At 51.7% G+C, this 19,465-nt stretch overlaps 12 protein-coding genes across 12 annotated transcripts; 7 read left to right on the plus strand and 5 right to left on the minus strand.

Annotated features, from left to right (window-relative positions):
- Positions 1–294: 294 nt before the first annotated feature.
- On the plus strand, positions 295–807 carry PHYSODRAFT_339898 (hypothetical protein; the record flags this gene model as incomplete). The annotated part of the gene is made up of 3 exons (XM_009537896.1): positions 295–315; positions 391–609; positions 694–807. 3 exons carry the CDS (start codon positions 295–297, stop codon positions 805–807), a joined length of 354 nt encoding a protein of 117 aa, XP_009536191.1.
- Positions 808–1,310: 503 nt separating this feature from the next.
- Positions 1,311–1,790, plus strand: PHYSODRAFT_526736 (hypothetical protein; the record flags this gene model as incomplete). Its single annotated transcript, XM_009537897.1, has 2 exons — positions 1,311–1,362; positions 1,450–1,790. 2 exons carry the CDS (start codon positions 1,311–1,313, stop codon positions 1,788–1,790), a joined length of 393 nt encoding a protein of 130 aa, XP_009536192.1.
- A 1,265-nt stretch (positions 1,791–3,055) lies between these two features.
- PHYSODRAFT_526825 (hypothetical protein) lies at positions 3,056–3,436 on the plus strand (the record flags this gene model as incomplete). The annotated part of the gene is made up of 1 exon (XM_009537898.1): positions 3,056–3,436. The coding sequence occupies one exon, from the start codon at positions 3,056–3,058 to the stop codon at positions 3,434–3,436; it is 381 nt and encodes a 126-aa protein (XP_009536193.1).
- A 1,747-nt stretch (positions 3,437–5,183) lies between these two features.
- Positions 5,184–5,945, plus strand: PHYSODRAFT_255972 (necrosis inducing-like protein NPP1 type; the record flags this gene model as incomplete). The annotated part of the gene is made up of 2 exons (XM_009537899.1): positions 5,184–5,645; positions 5,760–5,945. The coding sequence occupies 2 exons, from the start codon at positions 5,184–5,186 to the stop codon at positions 5,943–5,945; spliced, it is 648 nt and encodes a 215-aa protein (XP_009536194.1).
- A 3,013-nt stretch (positions 5,946–8,958) lies between these two features.
- PHYSODRAFT_431150 (hypothetical protein) lies at positions 8,959–9,624 on the plus strand (the record flags this gene model as incomplete). Its single annotated transcript, XM_009537900.1, has 1 exon — positions 8,959–9,624. A coding segment is annotated over one exon (666 nt), but the record flags the coding sequence as incomplete, so codon positions are not given.
- A 434-nt stretch (positions 9,625–10,058) lies between these two features.
- PHYSODRAFT_526067 (hypothetical protein) lies at positions 10,059–10,439 on the minus strand (the record flags this gene model as incomplete). The annotated part of the gene is made up of 1 exon (XM_009537901.1): positions 10,059–10,439. One exon carries the CDS (start codon positions 10,437–10,439, stop codon positions 10,059–10,061), a length of 381 nt encoding a protein of 126 aa, XP_009536196.1.
- A 1,265-nt stretch (positions 10,440–11,704) lies between these two features.
- On the minus strand, positions 11,705–12,184 carry PHYSODRAFT_527744 (hypothetical protein; the record flags this gene model as incomplete). The annotated part of the gene is made up of 2 exons (XM_009537902.1): positions 11,705–12,045; positions 12,133–12,184. The coding sequence occupies 2 exons, from the start codon at positions 12,182–12,184 to the stop codon at positions 11,705–11,707; spliced, it is 393 nt and encodes a 130-aa protein (XP_009536197.1).
- Positions 12,185–12,927: 743 nt separating this feature from the next.
- Positions 12,928–13,529, plus strand: PHYSODRAFT_362134 (hypothetical protein; the record flags this gene model as incomplete). Its single annotated transcript, XM_009537903.1, has 1 exon — positions 12,928–13,529. One exon carries the CDS (start codon positions 12,928–12,930, stop codon positions 13,480–13,482), a length of 555 nt encoding a protein of 184 aa, XP_009536198.1. The 3' UTR covers positions 13,483–13,529.
- Positions 13,530–13,583: 54 nt separating this feature from the next.
- PHYSODRAFT_319036 (hypothetical protein) lies at positions 13,584–13,915 on the minus strand (the record flags this gene model as incomplete). Its single annotated transcript, XM_009537904.1, has 2 exons — positions 13,584–13,709; positions 13,790–13,915. 2 exons carry the CDS (start codon positions 13,913–13,915, stop codon positions 13,584–13,586), a joined length of 252 nt encoding a protein of 83 aa, XP_009536199.1.
- A 474-nt stretch (positions 13,916–14,389) lies between these two features.
- PHYSODRAFT_306130 (hypothetical protein) lies at positions 14,390–15,253 on the plus strand (the record flags this gene model as incomplete). Its single annotated transcript, XM_009537905.1, has 4 exons — positions 14,390–14,437; positions 14,507–14,724; positions 14,784–14,839; positions 14,943–15,253. The coding sequence occupies 4 exons, from the start codon at positions 14,390–14,392 to the stop codon at positions 15,251–15,253; spliced, it is 633 nt and encodes a 210-aa protein (XP_009536200.1).
- A 960-nt stretch (positions 15,254–16,213) lies between these two features.
- On the minus strand, positions 16,214–16,975 carry PHYSODRAFT_306131 (hypothetical protein; the record flags this gene model as incomplete). Its single annotated transcript, XM_009537906.1, has 1 exon — positions 16,214–16,975. The coding sequence occupies one exon, from the start codon at positions 16,973–16,975 to the stop codon at positions 16,214–16,216; it is 762 nt and encodes a 253-aa protein (XP_009536201.1).
- Positions 16,976–16,979: 4 nt separating this feature from the next.
- On the minus strand, positions 16,980–17,138 carry PHYSODRAFT_405055 (hypothetical protein; the record flags this gene model as incomplete). The annotated part of the gene is made up of 1 exon (XM_009537907.1): positions 16,980–17,138. A coding segment is annotated over one exon (159 nt), but the record flags the coding sequence as incomplete, so codon positions are not given.
- Between the last annotated feature and the right edge of the window lie 2,327 nt (positions 17,139–19,465).

The raw sequence follows: 19,465 nt of genomic DNA on the forward strand, positions 1-19,465 counted from the left end.
ATTTCTCAAATCGTGGTGTGCCTAGATTTGTCGAAAGCCCAATTTTCTACTTGGGGTTTTACCATCTTACCTTGGTCAAATTCGATGCGGAAATAAATGCCGAACTCGCTGTTATCTCCTCTTTCGTATGAATGTCGGTAGGACGTTTGAACAGCGTTCACTCGAGCAACATTTGGTTTTAAAGTTGAGGCTACCGGTAGGCGCGCCATTATACTTATCCTACCGATGGGGAGTAATGATTAAAGGAAGTGAAGTGGGTACCAGGCACCTCGCAATTGGTTTAAAGTGGGCACCATGGTGGCGATGAACCGATTCGTGAAGAAATGTACATGTTCATAAGTGCCCCAATGACATATTCCACCATTCATACGTGGTTCGTGCGAAGGGGAGACGGAGAGCACCTCCGCCGAGAGAGTGGCGGACGGAGTGCTATCGGCGTTGCTGGAGGGCGCGTCATGGGGGAGGGACAAGTCACCGGCGGAAACTGATCCTGAACCGGAGGACGAGCCGCGAGCGTTGGCGCTGGTGACTGCCACGGCGAGAAGCAGGAGCTGGAAGACCTTCATTGGGTTTGGAGTGGCGGTGGGGGAGAAAGACGAGCTTGGGGTGGTCTCGTTGGTTTTGTCGGTTCGCCTGGAAAAGCGACAGTGTCAGTTGTGCGAGTGCTCCATGCTCGTTTGGCCGCAGCGGTAGATGACCATCAGGGGCGAGGGTTTTGCCGGGAATCACGTGGAGCTAGAAGCGAACACTGAGACCGTCAACTTCCAGCAGCAGGAGATTGCCATGCGACTACCTAATGCCATGTGACGGATCCTATCCCTCACCTCCGACAAAATCAAGTCGAGTGAATATTGAAGCGCTGAGCCGACGTCAAGAGCTACCAGACCAGACCGTTGTTGAATGTACATGAGGTATTGCTGAGGTTCCCACCGTTGGTCCGGTGGAATTCGAGAAAGTCTCTGCAGTTCATGACGTTGCCCAAGTGCAAGCCGTTAGAGAAGATCGAGACACCGTCCCAACTTTTGCTGCCCCCCATGCCACGAACATTTCAGCTCGTAATTGCACAGATTCAAGCTCATTCGCAAAACTTGGCCTTAATACTAACCACCATGTTTTTCTCGTACGATCCAGCCCCATATCTAGACTCGGATCTGTGTCGTGCCTTCCACGAGAGCATTCGCAGCGGGGACATTAACGGCATTCAAGAGCTGCTCAAGGTGGAGCCTCTGTTGATCCACGCCCGCAACCAAGATCGAGCAACTTCACTGATGATCGCGATAGTCCACTCCGACACTCACCAAGCTCTGCGAATGGTGGAGCTGCTCATGGAACAAGGGGCTTGCCTTGGTTCCCACGACTGCCGTCGGCGAAACACTCTGCTGTATGCGTGCAGACACGGTGCCGACTTGGCGGTGGTCGAGACTCTGCTCCAGTGGAATGACCGGAAAGGAGGCCAAAAGTTCCATTGGCACGACCGTGACATCTATGGCGATAGCGCGTTAATGTTGGCCAGTCGCACGGCAAACACGCCTGTGACTATGCAGCTTTTGAACGAGATTAACATCGTCAGGTACGCGAAGCAGAACCACCCGTTCAAAGTTCTCAAGAGGGCGATAAAGTCGGACAACGAGCGGCACGCGATGGAGGTCGCGATGCACGAAAATATCCAAAGTTCGATCAACAACCCGGAGGTTACCCGGTTCAAGGGTAGCGGCAAGCCGGAGCTCTCGTGGACGCTTTCCAAGTGCACAGAAGCTGCCTTTGATCGGGGTATGACCGATCTCGTGTAACTCCTGAACCAATTGAATCGGCGAAAAGTTTCACGTGCTGTGTGGTACAAGATCCACAAACTGTCTGGCGAGGGAGTTGATATTTTAACTACGGTGCCACGAGTTCTTTTGAGAATTGGGAGGTTTTTCACGGATGCTTGGAGATGGACACAGGTTCGAGATATTTGTCTTGCCCGCTATGGGAGAAATGGAGGTGGCTCGGAAGGAGAAATTTACCTGTTAGGTTGTCTGCCAGACGATGTTTTCCTTCGTGTAGTTGCGTTCGTGGTGCCGTCAGCGTTTCAGCACCCGTCAAGTTTCGAATCCCGGTGGTGTGACTGTGGTAATATTTCGCTGGCTGGAGAGTGTCGCTGGCATGATTGTTATCGAGCGGATCGAACCGACTACGATCGGCTTTACAACTATAGCGGAAGTGACTCACTCGCTAGTGCTTACTTCGAAGTATCAATGGATGAGGGAGCTGAACAGCGAGGCTTCTATCGGTTGGTTGCCCGAGTTGTTTTTTAGCTTGCAGAGTTTCAGACGTTTTTATTAATTCGTGCGGGTGCTTTACTTTCATTTGTTTTTCTTCTGAACAGCGCGCTTGACGCTAGTAATCTCTCTTTGCGCCTCCTTTCATACCCTTGCCCAGGAGTGTTATCATACAGTTGTCATTTATAAATGAATAAATATCAATACATACACGTTGAGAGCTTTTGAGTGTTCTCTACGTTTCTGAGCAACTTCGTGGTAAACGCTCGTGAATCGGAGCTTCGTGTTATCCCATAAAGCGTACAAACTCTAAAACGGCAAGTCTGAAGTTTGAGGCGACGATCGGCCACTGGTCTTCGATTCCTGCGACGACAAAATTATCAATGAATTGCTGAGTAAATGCGACCATGTGCGCGAGGAGGTTCGTCACAAGTTGGATTTCCAGTCTCGCCTTCACACCAAAGTCTAGGTTGGACACGGCGGTACCTAGTGTAGGAGCCACCGCTAAGAGCGTGTTCGCTAGGTAGCTGGAGATGGAGATGGCCTCTCATCAACTCTATTTCTTGTCTTTTGATTGGTCAAAATAGTTTAGTTCACAACGTGACAACTGGAGAATTTCCCCGTCTCCTTCTCCAGCTCCCAGAGGTGGAGAAGGAGAAAGTAGCTAGAGATTGAGGCAGTTCAGCCGCACAGACAATGGACGAAGAGGAAGCTGTACTGGTTGAGAATCCGACGATGCGCCGCGAGGCCCTTAGGAACAGATTCGTACCGTGACCTCACTGCACTTTGAGCCCATGCTACAGTCAGCCGCGTATGCAAGTTGGTTTGAAGACAATCTTCGCTGCACCAAGCCAACTTTCCTACGTATTGCTGGTTTACTACGAGATCAAGGTGTTCTGTTTGCTGCTGCCAAAGTACGGCAGCATAGCTTTGAGAAGAAAGTTGCAGCCGCGCTTTACTTTTTAGGCTCAACTGGTGGGTACCGAGAGGTCGGTGGTGCTATGGGTATGTCACGGAGCTACGTAATGGAGATTACGACTGAGGTGGTGCGCGTCTTACGAGCAATGGCGGCGGCTGTCATTTCGTTTCCACGCCGGAGAGAGGACTGGGATGCGATCGAGTCAGGTTTCGCTGCGCGTCATGGCTATCCTGGTGTGGTGGTCGCCACTGGCTGACGGGAACGGAGGCGCAGCTCTCGGAGCGTCATCGGCAGCTTGGTCCATCTTGCCACGCGTCCGGTGTCTCGGGCACAGTGTTCCCGGCCGACGAAGAACAGCAAAGTAAGGAGAAGGAGAGCGAGTCGCACTGTGATTGGCTAATTTTACCTAGATGCGCTCTGTTGTAGCGAACAAGCTGGAGATAGAGATGCACCATCGCTGCAGATATTCATCTCCAGCTGCGTAGCGAACACGCTCTAAGAGCGATGCGGGGGATGCGGTTTAAACCACTATGGGAAAGGAGATAGTTCTCCACCACAGCTTCCCAGGCTGATATGGGGCTCAGCGTACATGCCCTCAACTGCTCGGTAAGTCGTTTGACTGCCTTCGCGAGGAAAATAAGCAATTACTTCGACGTATAAATTACTGTACATTGAAGAACAGTGTTTACGGGGTATCACCTGTAAGCATATTTACTGCGCGACAAAATCAAGCAATCATTTGCGCTGTTGCTTTGCTCGGGCAGCACGAACCACGTATGAATGGTGGAATATGTCATTGGGGCACTTATGAACATGTACATTTCTTCACGAATCGGTTCATCGCCACCATGGTGCCCACTTTAAACCAATTGCGAGGTGCCTGGTACCCACTTCACTTCCTTTAATCATTACTCCCCATCGGTAGGATAAGTATAATGGCGCGCCTACCGGTAGCCTCAACTTTAAAACCAAATGTTGCTCGAGTGAACGCTGTTCAAACGTCCTACCGACATTCATACGAAAGAGGAGATAACAGCGAGTTCGGCATTTATTTCCGCATCGAATTTGACCAAGGTAAGATGGTAAAACCCCAAGTAGAAAATTGGGCTTTCGACAAATCTAGGCACACCACGATTTGAGAAATTTTGCCTTTTAGGTCCTGAAAACGCGTCCTTAATGCCCGGGATGGCAACGAATAGCGAGTAATAAGGAAGGGGTACACTCTAGTGGCCGTGAATAGTGTTCATTGTCCCCAATTGTCGAGAAAACCCTTCATTTGGCTTGAAATTACTGCTTTTGGTAGGCTTACTTTGCTCGCCAGTAACTAATGTGCACAGAAGAATCTAGTCATCATGTTTAGCTAGTTAGAGAGAGGAAATGACGTACACGAAGGATATGAAATATTTCAAGCAGAACAATGATGCCGGTGGCAATACCTCAAAGTATTTGTCTGGGCTACCCAGATTTACTTTTTGAACCGTCTATTCATGCTCCTGTCAGCCTCCGCAGGAGCTCGGAATACGAATCGAGCGTACGTCTCATGCATTATAACTGCCTGACTACACTTCTAAACCTCTAGCGCTTTAGTTTTGCTGAGTTCGCCGCTACTCGCAGTTAGAAGCTATCATCCAAGTCTACACAGCGCAAGTGCCTTAGATCGATACAGTACACCCCCACGTCTGCGCCTGCACTTTGTACTGTCTATTATGGACATATGTCGCACTATACAAACTTTTATATTAAAACTAATCTTTACGCGCCTGCTAGTAGGATTGTACCCTATGCTTTCGACCTGGGGAGAAGAGATTAAGATTCAACTTGCTGTGCTTTCAGGCACGTGTCCCGGTGACAAGCAGCTTCCCGGCGCAAAGATTCAAGCAAGGATTTGGATGCTACCGACTCTCTCGCCGCTACAAGAAGCAAGCGCATATACGGTTAGCCGAACCTCCAGCAGTCACTTTTAAATTCTCCACCCACCAGCAACACGAGCACGAATCGACTCGATGTATCTGCGTCTTCCCCTCTTCGTCGCCATTGCCACGCTTACCATCGTGGGCGGTGTCACTATCGACCACGACAAGGTGCAGCCGTTCGCGCAGCCCGCACCCGCCACTGTGTCCGAGAAGGCCGCCGTCAAATTCAAGCCAAGTCTCCAAATCATCGACGGATGCCACCCGTACCCCGCAGTGAACGCCGCGGGCGAGACGAGTGGGGGATTGAAGCACACCGGTCCGGTAGACGGGAAATGCAAGGGTTCAGGACTCGGCTCGCAAGTGTACGGCCGCTCTGGCTGGTACAAGGACCTCTGGGCCATCATGTACTCGTGGTATTTCCCCAAGGACAAACATCTTGGATACAAGGGCCAGCGCCACAAGTGGGTTGACGCCGTTGTGTGGCTGGACAACCCTGCGTTCGAGACTCCAAAGGTCCTCGCCGTCTCGACCTGGAGCTGGGGGGGGGGATACGTAATCAAGAAGAACGTACCACAACGTTGCGAGCATGGGTCGTGCGGCAAGGCGTTCGCCGAGTTTATGAACAACACGACTCCCATGATTTCGTACAGACCGTTTTACATGGAGACTTCGTTCCACACGCTGGAAATGACTTCGACACGGGGTACGGGGGAACTCCAGGACCTCATTATGTGGGAGCAGCTGAGTCCAGAAGCGCGTACGGCTCTGAGCGAAACGGACTTCGGTGAAGCTGCCAAGGTCCCGTTCATTGACGCCAACTTCGAGACCAACCTCGAGTTGGCACGCCCGTAAGCTAATGCACGCGTGTTATCGAAGGCATAATACGATGCATTCATTGTTATCCCCCCGCCCATTCAGATCAAGATGAAGAAAGGATAACACTGTGAATATATCGGCCACGCTCGTTCATCTTCGTTCCCCACAAAGAGCAAGAATTTTTGTTTTCGTGTGGCACCCGCTTGTACGCTTTTTTTTACTTTTTTATTTTCATTCAGTATCAAAACCGGAAAACAGTGGAATCTGTGTGTATCAGCAGGATATATATTCCGCGACTTTTTGAGTTTGTCTTTGGGTGATCTGTCGGCGTTTTCGTTGGACTTGGAGGGTTTCTCGGTAAGAAGCTCACTCCACGCTTCTCTTCTCTTCTCGTCTCTGGCTGAAAGCGAAGTGAACTGATCTGCGGCTGTGGTTGCGGCCACATCGAAGATAGCTGCTAGTTGTGGACTTAGTCGCAATGGGTAGACTCTTATAGCAAATGGCTGGCAGGTTCTTGTTAACTCGCCGACTTTAAACGCCGGGTCGACCACGCTGTCAGGCCGGTACAGCAAGACTTTGGCATCATTACGCGTTTATTGAGCTTGAGGGGCTGGTTGTGAAAAGAGCTGGAGAAAACTGGACTAAACTGACAGTGGTTAAGGTCGTGCAAACATCGTAGAAGATGATCAAGCAGCCGCAATCTTGTGATGCGGGTCATCACACGTTGCGAGATAAGCGTCATGTTTTCAGAGGCTCAACTGCCCCGACAAAGCAGCCAGCGTCCACGCTAATATCCATCCGGCACGATCATCAAGTACATGTATTGCGTTTCTGCGCCTTTGCTACCCCGAGCACTTATTGTGTGCTTGTGGCATGCTTGTGACACATATGTTGTTCAAATATATTACATTAACATACGGTGCGTGTGTCACAAGCACGACACAAGCCACACCTTCTACGAGCCCGAACCCGTCTACTTCAAAAGTGGGCTCCCCCTAAAACGAGAGCCAAAAGTCGCACAAAATGGGCTCCCTCATGGAAAGTACGAGATCAAGGAGCCCTGGTTCGGGCTCCCCATTGGCTCTTCTCCAGGGCTCCCCAAATTTAGCTTCAAATCTATGACGGGCTCTTCATAGTAATATCTGATTGGTCAATTTTACCTAGACTTAAGGCGAGCAACTTCGCGTGATCGACGCGCCACGCTAGAAGATCGAGCTCAAAGATCGCCACACTAGAAGATCTCGCGCCGCTCATATGTGTACAGCCGCTCCGAGGCCACCCCAGCGTCGCCGATAGTCCTTCCTTCGTCTCAAGGAGAAGCCCTCTTTCCTATGTCTTTTCAGGTTAGAACCTGGAGATACTTCAATGACGGCCAATCATCAGCGAGATATTTAATACAGGTGAGGGGAGCCCTTAACGAGGGCTCACAGTTCTGGAGGGCTCCTTTCACTATTGAACTCAAGAGCCCAGGAGCCCGAGCTCGCAAGAGCCCAGGAGCCCGGCTCTCCCCAGGGCTCGTAGAAGATGTGACACAAGCATGCCACAAGCAAGCGTAAGCTTTTTAATTGCGTGAATGCAGGGTAAGTTTTGCGATCTAATCGGACCGGGTACTTGTTTAAAGTTTCTACCGGTATGCACCTATTGACGTTGTCTATCCGTTGTAATCGATGGTTCAGACGCTGTCAGAAGTCATATTTGCGCGCAGTATGATCATACTTGTGCATGAGCACCCCGCTCGACGAACATGCCTATGCCTCCTATCGATACTGCACCACTACTAAAATATGCTGGTAGACTGCATTACTCAGCTAGGCGACCGTGCAGCCATAACTGGCCAACACAGCCATGTTATCGTTACTCGGTAAGATGACCGTGTTACCATAACTCGGTAAGATGGCCGTGCTATCGAGTTATGGTAGCACTGTCGTGTTTAACGTTAGTTAAGCAACTTATACACAAAAAAATAAGGTTTGCACTTGCGAGTTGCACCGATGGGTATCAAAAAAAGTCTAAACTGCATATATGAATAGTGACTTTCTCAGAGTTGTTTTAGCATTGTCTTATTTTTAAAGTGGCATGCCTTACCGACGCAAGGACTTCCAGCCTCCTCCGAGCGTGCATGGTATGGGAGGTCTCTCAGCCTATCTGTGTGAACCTCTTCGGCGGACTACATACTCAACATGGGCCGAATTCTACGAGGAATTCGACTCGTACTGCCAATCCACCTTTCAAGCGTACAGGTTCGATTATGTAGCTGGTGCCGCTCACAAGATTCGCTGACATCCGTGTGCGTTTTAGAGTTCGTGGCTCGGAGACTTTGCAAAAGCGTCAAGAAAGAAAAAAGACTTCCAGACAACCTTTGCTTGACTGTATCGCTTCACACAACGCAATCTACATCAACTGAGTATTCAGAGAAGGCGCTTGTTCTGTTTCTCAAAAATAGACTTATTTTGCACAAACTCAGTTGTGTAGTCTGTCATGAGGTGTACATGCCACTCGTATTCCGACTTGACAACGCAATAATTGATGACTGTGGTAGAGATATTCGCATACATACCCCTACAGCTCATATCGCAACGAGTGATGACCCATATCGCAACAAGTGATGGCCCATATCGCAACGTGTGATGACCCTCAGCAGACGGCAGGTAATCTTTAATGATGCACTCACAGTCGCCGAATTTCGTTCCCACACTTCGCCGAAGTGGCTACCGAAGTGACTTCGGTAGCTACTCCAGCTCAGTTCACAACCAGCGCCGCCCAAGTGAATATCAATAAAGCAATCCGCTCCAGCGTAATGACCGAAGGCTTGCTGCACCCGCCCAACTTCGATCGGTTCAGCGACAGCGTGATCGCCCCAGTCGTAACCCGTTTCAATGAACCAGTCAGTCCTCCACCCCATGGCGTGGAACAGCTAAGAAGCGCAACTCGTTCCAGACACATCAACTCGTCGGAGGTCGGGCTAGATCAGTGTGCTCCACTATCAGTCAGCGTCGAGGAGGAGGCGAAAGAGTCCTTGAGCCAACTCACCACTGCGGAGAAGATCCTCCAGATCCGCCGAAAGCGCCGCCGTATGACCCAACAACGATACCGGAAGAAAATTGAGGACAAGGCCACGACACTCGCCAAAGACGTCGGGGAGCTGCGAGACGACATTAAAAGAGCGAAGATGCAGCTGCGGGTTCTTACCATTTACACTGGAATGGACGCATGCAGGGCTGCGGTGGAGTACGTTCGCCTCTTCCGGTATGGCAGGAACAAAGTACAAAACTCGAGGAAGATGATGCTGCGAGGTGATGAAGACGCTCAGTGGAGGTTCCTACAAGCGGTTGTGATCTCCAACGTCGCGTCTAATCGAGGATTCGGCGTGGACGTGATACTGGAAGGTTGGGAGCTCCTGTCATCGCGTCTCGGGTGTCTAGAAATCCAGCTAGTCGACTTGGACTATGAAGCGAAGACTCTCATCATCGCTGACGTCAAATGCTTCGCTACCATCACGGAAAGAATGCTACGCGATGCACTAGGAGGCCAATCGCCAATCGTCGCTTGGAACCCCCTCGGGCAGCGACTGGCTGTCCCCGGACGCGTACGCTTCGAGTGGGATGACGCCAAGCTCCAATTTGTCAGCATCTTCTTCGAGATCGATATGCTGACACCGCTGATGGAGTTGCTGGGTAACTTGGAGGATGTGTGTATGGCGCTCAACAGCTCTCTTGCCTAGACAAACAGAAGTATTTTTTTTCAGTAGAGTATAGAAATAAACCCCAAGAGAACTACAAGGCTACGCTAGTGCACTGCCTACGGTAATTAGTGTGTGTGCAGAAATAGTCTATGTTCGAAAATAGTCTTGGTCAGACTATTTATTGTACTGGTCAAATTGAAGAATTCATAATTAGTCTGACCATTTCAGCTTCAAAATTAGTCTATCCTGTGTCATGCCGGAAAGGGTGCAAGGCTATCTCCATCTCCAGCTTGTTCGCTACAACAGAGCGCATCTAGGTAAAATTAGCCAATCACAGTGCGACTCGCTCTCCTTCTCCTTACTTTGCTGTTCTTCGTCGGCCGGGAACACTGTGCCCGAGACACCGGACGCGTGGCAAGATGGACCAAGCTGCCGATGACGCTCCGAGAGCTGCGCCTCCGTTCCCGTCAGCCAGTGGCGACCACCACACCAGGATAGCCATGACGCGCAGCGAAACCTGACTCGATCGCATCCCAGTCCTCTCTCCGGCGTGGAAACGAAATGACAGCCGCCGCCATTGCTCGTAAGACGCGCACCACCTCAGTCGTAATCTCCATTACGTAGCTCCGTGACATACCCATAGCACCACCGACCTCTCGGTACCCACCAGTTGAGCCTAAAAAGTAAAGCGCGGCTGCAACTTTCTTCTCAAAGCTATGCTGCCGTACTTTGGCAGCAGCAAACAGAACACCTTGATCTCGTAGTAAACCAGCAATACGTAGGAAAGTTGGCTTGGTGCAGCGAAGATTGTCTTCAAACCAACTTGCATACGCGGCTGACTGTAGCATGGGCTCAAAGTGCAGTGAGGTCACGGTACGAATCTGTTCCTAAGGGCCTCGCGGCGCATCGTCGGATTCTCAACCAGTACAGCTTCCTCTTCGTCCATTGTCTGTGCGGCTGAACTGCCTCAATCTCTAGCTACTTTCTCCTTCTCCACCTCTGGGAGCTGGAGAAGGAGACGGGGAAATTCTCCAGTTGTCACGTTGTGAACTAAACTATTTTGACCAATCAAAAGACAAGAAATAGAGTTGATGAGAGGCCATCTCCATCTCCAGCTACCTAGCGAACACGCTCTTAGCGGTGGCTCCTACACTAGGTACCGCCGTGTCCAACCTAGACTTTGGTGTGAAGGCGAGACTGGAAATCCAACTTGTGACGAACCTCCTCGCGCACATGGTCGCATTTACTCAGCAATTCATTGATAATTTTGTCGTCGCAGGAATCGAAGACCAGTGGCCGATCGTCGCCTCAAACTTCAGACTTGCCGTTTTAGAGTTTGTACGCTTTATGGGATAACACGAAGCTCCGATTCACGAGCGTTTACCACGAAGTTGCTCAGAAACGTAGAGAACACTCAAAAGCTCTCAACGTGTATGTATTGATATTTATTCATTTATAAATGACAACTGTATGATAACACTCCTGGGCAAGGGTATGAAAGGAGGCGCAAAGAGAGCTTACTAGCGTCAAGCGCGCTGTTCAGAAGAAAAACAAATGAAAGTAAAGCACCCGCACGAATTAATAAAAACGTCTGAAACTCTGCAAGCTAAAAAACAACTCGGGCAACCAACCGATAGAAGCCTCGCTGTTCAGCTCCCTCATCCATTGATACTTCGAAGTAAGCACTAGCGAGTGAGTCACTTCCGCTATAGTTGTAAAGCCGATCGTAGTCGGTTCGATCCGCTCGATAACAATCATGCCAGCGACACTCTCCAGCCAGCGAAATATTACCACAGTCACACCACCGGGATTCGAAACTTGACGGGTGCTGAAACGCTGACGGCACCACGAACGCAACTACACGAAGGAAAACATCGTCTGGCAGACAACCTAACAGGTAAATTTCTCCTTCCGAGCCACCTCCATTTCTCCCATAGCGGGCAAGACAAATATCTCGAACCTGTGTCCATCTCCAAGCATCCGTGAAAAACCTCCCAATTCTCAAAAGAACTCGTGGCACCGTAGTTAAAATATCAACTCCCTCGCCAGACAGTTTGTGGATCTTGTACCACACAGCACGTGAAACTTTTCGCCGATTCAATTGGTTCAGGAGTTACACGAGATCGGTCATACCCCGATCAAAGGCAGCTTCTGTGCACTTGGAAAGCGTCCACGAGAGCTCCGGCTTGCCGCTACCCTTGAACCGGGTAACCTCCGGGTTGTTGATCGAACTTTGGATATTTTCGTGCATCGCGACCTCCATCGCGTGCCGCTCGTTGTCCGACTTTATCGCCCTCTTGAGAACTTTGAACGGGTGGTTCTGCTTCGCGTACCTGACGATGTTAATCTCGTTCAAAAGCTGCATAGTCACAGGCGTGTTTGCCGTGCGACTGGCCAACATTAACGCGCTATCGCCATAGATGTCACGGTCGTGCCAATGGAACTTTTGGCCTCCTTTCCGGTCATTCCACTGGAGCAGAGTCTCGACCACCGCCAAGTCGGCACCGTGTCTGCACGCATACAGCAGAGTGTTTCGCCGACGGCAGTCGTGGGAACCAAGGCAAGCCCCTTGTTCCATGAGCAGCTCCACCATTCGCAGAGCTTGGTGAGTGTCGGAGTGGACTATCGCGATCATCAGTGAAGTTGCTCGATCTTGGTTGCGGGCGTGGATCAACAGAGGCTCCACCTTGAGCAGCTCTTGAATGCCGTTAATGTCCCCGCTGCGAATGCTCTCGTGGAAGGCACGACACAGATCCGAGTCTAGATATGGGGCTGGATCGTACGAGAAAAACATGGTGGTTAGTATTAAGGCCAAGTTTTGCGAATGAGCTTGAATCTGTGCAATTACGAGCTGAAATGTTCGTGGCATGGGGGGCAGCAAAAGTTGGGACGGTGTCTCGATCTTCTCTAACGGCTTGCACTTGGGCAACGTCATGAACTGCAGAGACTTTCTCGAATTCCACCGGACCAACGGTGGGAACCTCAGCAATACCTCATGTACATTCAACAACGGTCTGGTCTGGTAGCTCTTGACGTCGGCTCAGCGCTTCAATATTCACTCGACTTGATTTTGTCGGAGGTGAGGGATAGGATCCGTCACATGGCATTAGGTAGTCGCATGGCAATCTCCTGCTGCTGGAAGTTGACGGTCTCAGTGTTCGCTTCTAGCTCCACGTGATTCCCGGCAAAACCCTCGCCCTGATGGTCATCTACCGCTGCGGTCAAACGAGCATGGAGCACTCGCACAACTGACACTGTCGCTTTTCCAGGCGAACCGACAAAACCAACGAGACCACCCCAAGCTCGTCTTTCTCCCCCACCGCCACTCCAAACCCAATGAAGGTCTTCCAGCTCCTGCTTCTCGCCGTGGCAGTCACCAGCGCCAACGCTCGCGGCTCGTCCTCCGGTTCAGGATCAGTTTCCGCCGGTGACTCGTTCCTCCCCCATGACGCGCCCTCCAGCAACGCCGATAGCACTCCGTCCGCCACTCTCTCGGCGGAGGTGCTCTCCGTCTCCCCTTCGTCCAACTCCAGCGCTCCAGAGCCTCTCTCCAGCTCCGGCAGCTCAGCCCCAGCCACGACCGAAGTGTCCTCCTCGTCCACCGACGCGTCCATCAGCGTGTCATTGGACACTTCGATCAGCTCGAGTGGGTCCTCCAAGTCGCTCATCAGCTCTGCCAGCACCTCCGCATCAGCTTCTAACACCAGCTCCTCCTCTGTTGACCATTACGAGTCCACCTCGAGTCCACCGACGTCCTCCGAAGTGTCCAGCTCGTCAAACAGCAACAATGGGTCCACTTCCAGCTCGGGTTCCAACTCGGCGACTGCACTCGTCACCAACGTGGCCCTAGTTGTCGCCGCTCTCGTGACTGTCGGCGTCTCCCTCCTGTAGACACAATGCATGTCGATGCATGAAATAAATGTCCACTTTTGTCCACCAACTCAACAATTGTTTTTGTCAATTATTGACGGAATCGGCATTTTTGAGACCTTCTAATTTGGGTGCGAGACCTGCGTAAAGTGCGCCGACTTCATGCGCTCCAGCATCTTGAGGTCGCGCTCGCCCTTGCGCAGCATGTACTCGATCACCACGAAGTCCTTGCGGTCGACGGACGCCGCCTGCGACACAATTCACAAAATAATATTTTGTAAAAATATAGAATGCAGACCGACGTGCGGCTGAGGATTGGCGTTCATACATCTGAGCGGAAGCGCTCGCGCACGTAGCGCAGCGTGTCGCCGTCCTTGCGCGCGGCCGCCAGCAGCGCCTTCTTGTACAGCGCGAGCACCTGCAGCTGCAGCCCCGAGTGCACCTTGACCTTCATGCCTGCTGCTGCTGGTCAAATGGGTCGAAAGCGGGTCGCAATTAAAAAATGTTTCAAATCAGCTTTTCATTTCGTAAATGGTTTGAAATCAATTATTGATTGTTGATTGCATAATATTAGAGCGTGCTTCAAGTCATCTTTCTTTGAAAAGTCCCAGACAATTACTTAAGTATCCCGCTTAAGCTTGTACTTCTACTATAAAGCATTCTGCCAGAGAGGAAGAGGGCAATGATGCCGTGCCACCAAGTTATTGCAATTTTCCCGTCGTTTACTGGGTCTCCGTTCTTCTGCTGCGTCGTGGATCGAGATGATGGGCTCGAGATCGAGCTGTTCGACCAAGCAACTGAAAGGGCTTGGTGGGCTTAAGCTTATTTGCTGAGGAGACTTTGCAAAACAAAAAATGGTTTAACATCTCAGTGTGGCTTTGTTGTCCTACCAGGATCTGTGCTGTGACACCGAATACCCTGGATCAATATGCGGATTGCAAGAATCCCAATCGGCAAAGTGGCCTCTTTTTTCAAGGTTGGAAACACTTAAACTACTTGTAGCGAGCACTTTTCATGTGCTGACAACAACGTTGTATTCCTGTAGATTGGTCTTGCTGGGCTCGGATCCGGGCGCGCATCAGAAGATGTGGTGCTGGACATGGTCGAGCAAACCGAAAAGCTGGCCATCTTGCAGCTCCGCCTCCGCTTTGGCATGAAAGGCTGCTACTGGAGCCCCAATATGAATTTTGTGCTTGAGCTGGCGAATGCGGAGCAGCGCGAGAAGCTCGAGCTACGTGCCAGCGTGGCAGCAATGGCTCAGCGGTAAGGCTACAAACGCGGATCCAACCACGACCAAGCATCATCCAGTCCCCTCCGCACAGGAAATTCTTGGGTTTTCAGCCTAGTGGTGATCTCGATGGCCATTTTTGGGGCTATTGTGCGTGATATCACCATCGTTGACAATGTGACGCCTCCGCCTGTCAGAGGAATCGCTTTCGCCAGCGTGCTCTCTGCGGTGGATTAATCTATTGGAAACCCAGCAATTGATGAAAGTTCATTCTCGATCAAGCAAATGAAGCTGCAAGTGGCTGAAGCAGGCTTAGCGCAGATAGCAGTCATGCTTCGCCACTCGAACTCCCGCTTGGGTGTCGCTTTTAAGGTGTATCAGGGCGCTGCAGAGATCGCTAGAGTCTACAACTCCACGACGACCTACGCCCACACGATTCCACTGAAGGCGAACGACACGCTGAGCGTCAAGTACGTTGGCGTCGGGAAGCTGTACTTGGGAAACAGCTTCATGTATGTGCTGTTACTGTCGCCGACTACGCAGCCATTCTCGCAGAAGATCTAATTCCTTCAGGAGGTCCTGCAGCCCTGGATTTTGTCTGCTCTACGAAGCCATTACTTCCCATCAGGAACCACCTCTTTGAGTAGTGACGTCTCTTGCGATTTCAAACAACCCCTGAAGCCGCCTGAGCCCTTCGTGTTTATCATGTATTAGCACTGCATGACTTGCACGATCAATTCTGAATTTGCGTTCCAAGCAACAAGCATGGTGTCCTCGTGCGGTGGCTTCAATAACTTTTCCTTGTGCCCAGAAGTTCCTTTCTTCTGCCGTGTCACCGAAGTGCCGAATGGACTGGAACTGGAGCTGCTCAACAGATCTTCGCAGAAAGCATGGTAAGGAACGATGACTTTCCAATTTATTGTTGCTCATACTCATCAAAAAGCATACGACCAGGTGGGTATATACATATATAATATGTCCATCCCTGTCGGGCGCCACTGTCTGCGGCAGTGCTGGCGAAGGTGAGGGCGTTGATTCTGACGGCCTGAACGAGGACCCTGCCATTTTCTCCCGCGCCTATATGGGTGAGCAAGGGCAAAACGACGACGAAGTAAAGCGACATCCGATTCAGCCGAGGTAAAACCAATGATTGTTGGATGAACAACTAGCCTTATTCTACTACATTTCTTACTTCGAAGTATGAAAGTTTACCACTTGGATGACATAAGCCTTCGTGGCTATGCTAGATTTCTTCAGCAAGTAGCAGCATGCAAGTGACAAACGTGGTTGGGTACTGTACGTTGAATCGGGCTGTGGCAAAATAGAAGTTTTTTCTCTTGTTAGGAAACTATAAAGAAACCAATAGTTTGCCCAAGAATTCGTCGCTAGTGAATGCAACTCAGCAATCCTACCCCGTATGCGTGATACTTTGGTGAAACAATGCCATTTTGCCGTCCAAGGACACTTCCGTCCAGAAATCTTTTAAGTCATACGAGGGCTTGATCCACTTATTCTTCAAGGCAATCACTCAGCCACCCTCGCTTGGAAGTTCAGCCATTGATAGAAAGGTCGCTTCAGGTTCGTGAACGCCAGCGCTCTCCCATCCACACTGCCAAAGGTAGTCTCGACATCAAAGTCTTGTGTGCGTTTCCTGAGGGTTCTCAAACGCCTTTTACCCAACAGTCTTTTACCGTCGCGGTCCTTGAGATCAACGAGGCGAGTGTCTTGGATCGACGAATCAAAAATCTTCAAGCGGAGATCACCTTTGTCATCACCAATAAAACTGATTTGGTGGCGGTCGAACGCGTATTTCAGCGGACTGAAGAGCAGCAGCCCGTTCCTTTCGTCGTCGATGTCCGGAATCTCCATCACCGCGGCCAGATCTTGGTTGCTGCGGCGAAACTCGTGCGACGCGATCACCAGGGACTGTGGGAGCGCCACGTCGAGCAGCATGCAACGTACGCGATGGTTGGGGCGGTAGCAATCATAAAATTCGCACAGCGAGTCGTTGAAATCGTGGTTATCTTGAGTCAGTGTCGGTGGGGCTTGTGTGAGTTTGAGAGTCAAAAGCCGCTCAAACAGTTCCAGTGCTTCTGGAATGAGGGTAACGCGATCCGATGGGGAGAGTGGAATGGTTGCCAAAACGTGGATGACTCCACGCTTTACACCCTCTCCAAAGTGCTTGGCGTCATTTAGCGGCGTGGTTGGGTCTATCTCCTCGAAATCTGGCGGAAGTCCTTCGTCGTCGAGCTCAAGGGCTCTACAAGCGGGCGAATCCAGCCACATCGATTTTGGCCATGAAAACGCGAATCTTCCGTGCAGGACACGTCAGGTCTGTGTTCTCTTCCTTGATCGCTTCCACCAAGTCGAGCCCGATAGCGTTGGAGTCGAGTTCGACGCGGCATACACCACCGTCTTCACCAAGGATGGCACAAAAGATCTTCATCACCTTTATCCTTGAGAATGGAGAGTATCGAATGAAGAAAAAACAACTGGAATATGATGGATGGACATAGGATGGTCTACGACCACACTTAACACAATCACATCTCGACAATATCTTCTCCGGGTAACTATGGTGCTGATCTGTTTTGCGATTCTGGGGAAGCAGTCGGCAAATGCTATGGCAACATTGACCTTAACGCCACTGGAGCCGACTTGAAGCAAGCGATCAAGGCCGTGAACCCGGACATTACCGGTCCTATTAGCGGTATTCGGGTGTTCTTGGCTAAGCGCAGCGACAAGTGGCTGGATTCGCGGGGAGCAAGATCCGTGCTGCTCGATGACCAAGACCTTCCGCGAGGCTTTCAGGAGATCGACACGTCGATGCAGCTCAGCGATGCTCGAAACTTTGGAGAGGTCGTCGAAATCGTCCTGGTCGGCGTTGGCGCCATTGTCACTTCGCCTGCTGCCGCCCTAGTCGCTCTCGTTGGAATCGGGCGACGACTCGTCTCCGTTCTCGAGCTGCTTCTGGAGAGCTGCCGTGTCGCCAGCCTTTGCGGACGGATGGACTGAGCCGGTGGTCGCCACGCGAAACCAAGCTGCTGCTCGCGGATGTCCAGCAGCTTCTCGATCTTATGGATCGCGTCGCTACGAGCTGTGCCGTAACGGCGTGTTGTAGTACGCCGTTGTCTTGTTTAAGGCCTTCCTTCCGCACGTGTTCGGGAGTCCAACGCGGAGCTCTGGCAAGAATCCAAGCAGCTCTCCAGCTCTTTGCATTGCACACTTCAGATTCCAGTTCGCTGATATCGTCTGATCCTTTCGCCTTTCACTGCTCCGGAAAGCGCTCACCACGGACTCAAGCTGATCAATGCAAAGTGTCAGCCGGATTGTGCTCCTTCGGGTTTCGCTTCAATCTACAGATAGCTCTCGTACCTGCTTTCTAGCAGCAACTACTCCAGCTTGCAGCTCTCGATTTCACTTGCCATATTCACGCAACGCTCGCCCTGGTGAATCTTCGCTGCAGAGCAACATAACCAAGGTGTTAGTCCACGACTTCATCACCCCTCGGTGTCCCCGCTGCACCTACCGACTGCGACTTGCCACCCGTAGCAGAACCTTGTTAGCGTGTCTTAGATAAGTGCTGGTCGAAATGAGCACTGCAACCAGCTCGCGCTCGGATAGTTCTATCGCTTGGGCGTGCCGGCTCAGTACGCGGTAAGCATGAGCAAGCTCCGCATACTTTTTACCACGTTTCAGTAGCATTTGATCTCGTCCTGCGAGCTTGAGCTTCATCTGAAGCGTGTCTTCGGCGAGCAGCTGCAACGTCTCGGACAATTCTCGTACCGGTTCTTCGGGTTTGTGGCCCCTTGCTTGCTCGCACTCCAGCTGCTACTGCAGCGATATGTTGCTCTTCAGTAAATGCTGAGCGTGTATTTGATCTTGTGCACGCTCAACCGCCAGAAGCTCATTGGGCGGTAACCTGCTTTTCTTGAAGGCGCTGGACGTGCTGGCGCTGCTGCTGGACGGTGGCCTCCAGTTTGCTGCAGTATTTGCCTCCGTATGCCGAAACCGTATTGCCGCTTCCCAGTCAACTCTTGCTTCGAGTTTGCTCTGCAGAGCGGTCTTTCCGCTCTGATTCATAGCCTCTGAAGTGCTCAGGTCGCACGCGGATCTCCTCCCGCAGCTCAGCTTCGATCGCTTTTGCACCGACTCAGCTCCGCCCTCGCCACATCGCTCTTGCCAAAGCCTTTCCAGCCGCATTGTCCTGCGTCTCCATCTCATCTCGGCTCGCGGATGCGCCACGGCGTCTCGGAGACGCGCCGCCGCCTTTTGCCCCTCGCCTTCTGGAGCTTGGCATCTTTCCGGGCCAGCGCCGCTCGCACGCGGATCGCCCCTCTTATGGACAGGGCGGAGAAGGTGATGCCACGCTGCTCGCGACGCTGCCGCGTCCCGAGCATCATGGCTGCTTGGTGCTCGTTTGCAGTGGCGCTTCAACATGGCGGTTATTGGCTGAAAAGGCGGTCGGGGGACAATCTATTTGGGCCAATGGGATCATCGTCAGACGCCCAAGGCACTGGTTCCCCCCGTCGATACTCGGGCCAAGACATTCGCGAAAAGAGCTGGACCGCATCTCTTTCTCATGGAGGGGCTTGGCGTCGTGTACGAGCAGGAGGAGCCGGCGGTGGACGCGCAGCAGGCGGCGCCCGCGGGCGACAACCAGGCGGCGGCGGCGGCGGCGGCGTCCACGGCGGAGGACGACGACGAGATCCGCGCGCTGGCCGGCAACCCGGACGACCTGGACGCGCAGCAGCAGGCGCCGCCGCAGCACCACCA

Source organism: Phytophthora sojae (assembly GCF_000149755.1).
Source record: "Phytophthora sojae unplaced genomic scaffold PHYSOscaffold_11, whole genome shotgun sequence".
Classification (NCBI taxonomy): Eukaryota; Oomycota; class Peronosporomycetes; order Peronosporales; family Peronosporaceae; genus Phytophthora; species Phytophthora sojae.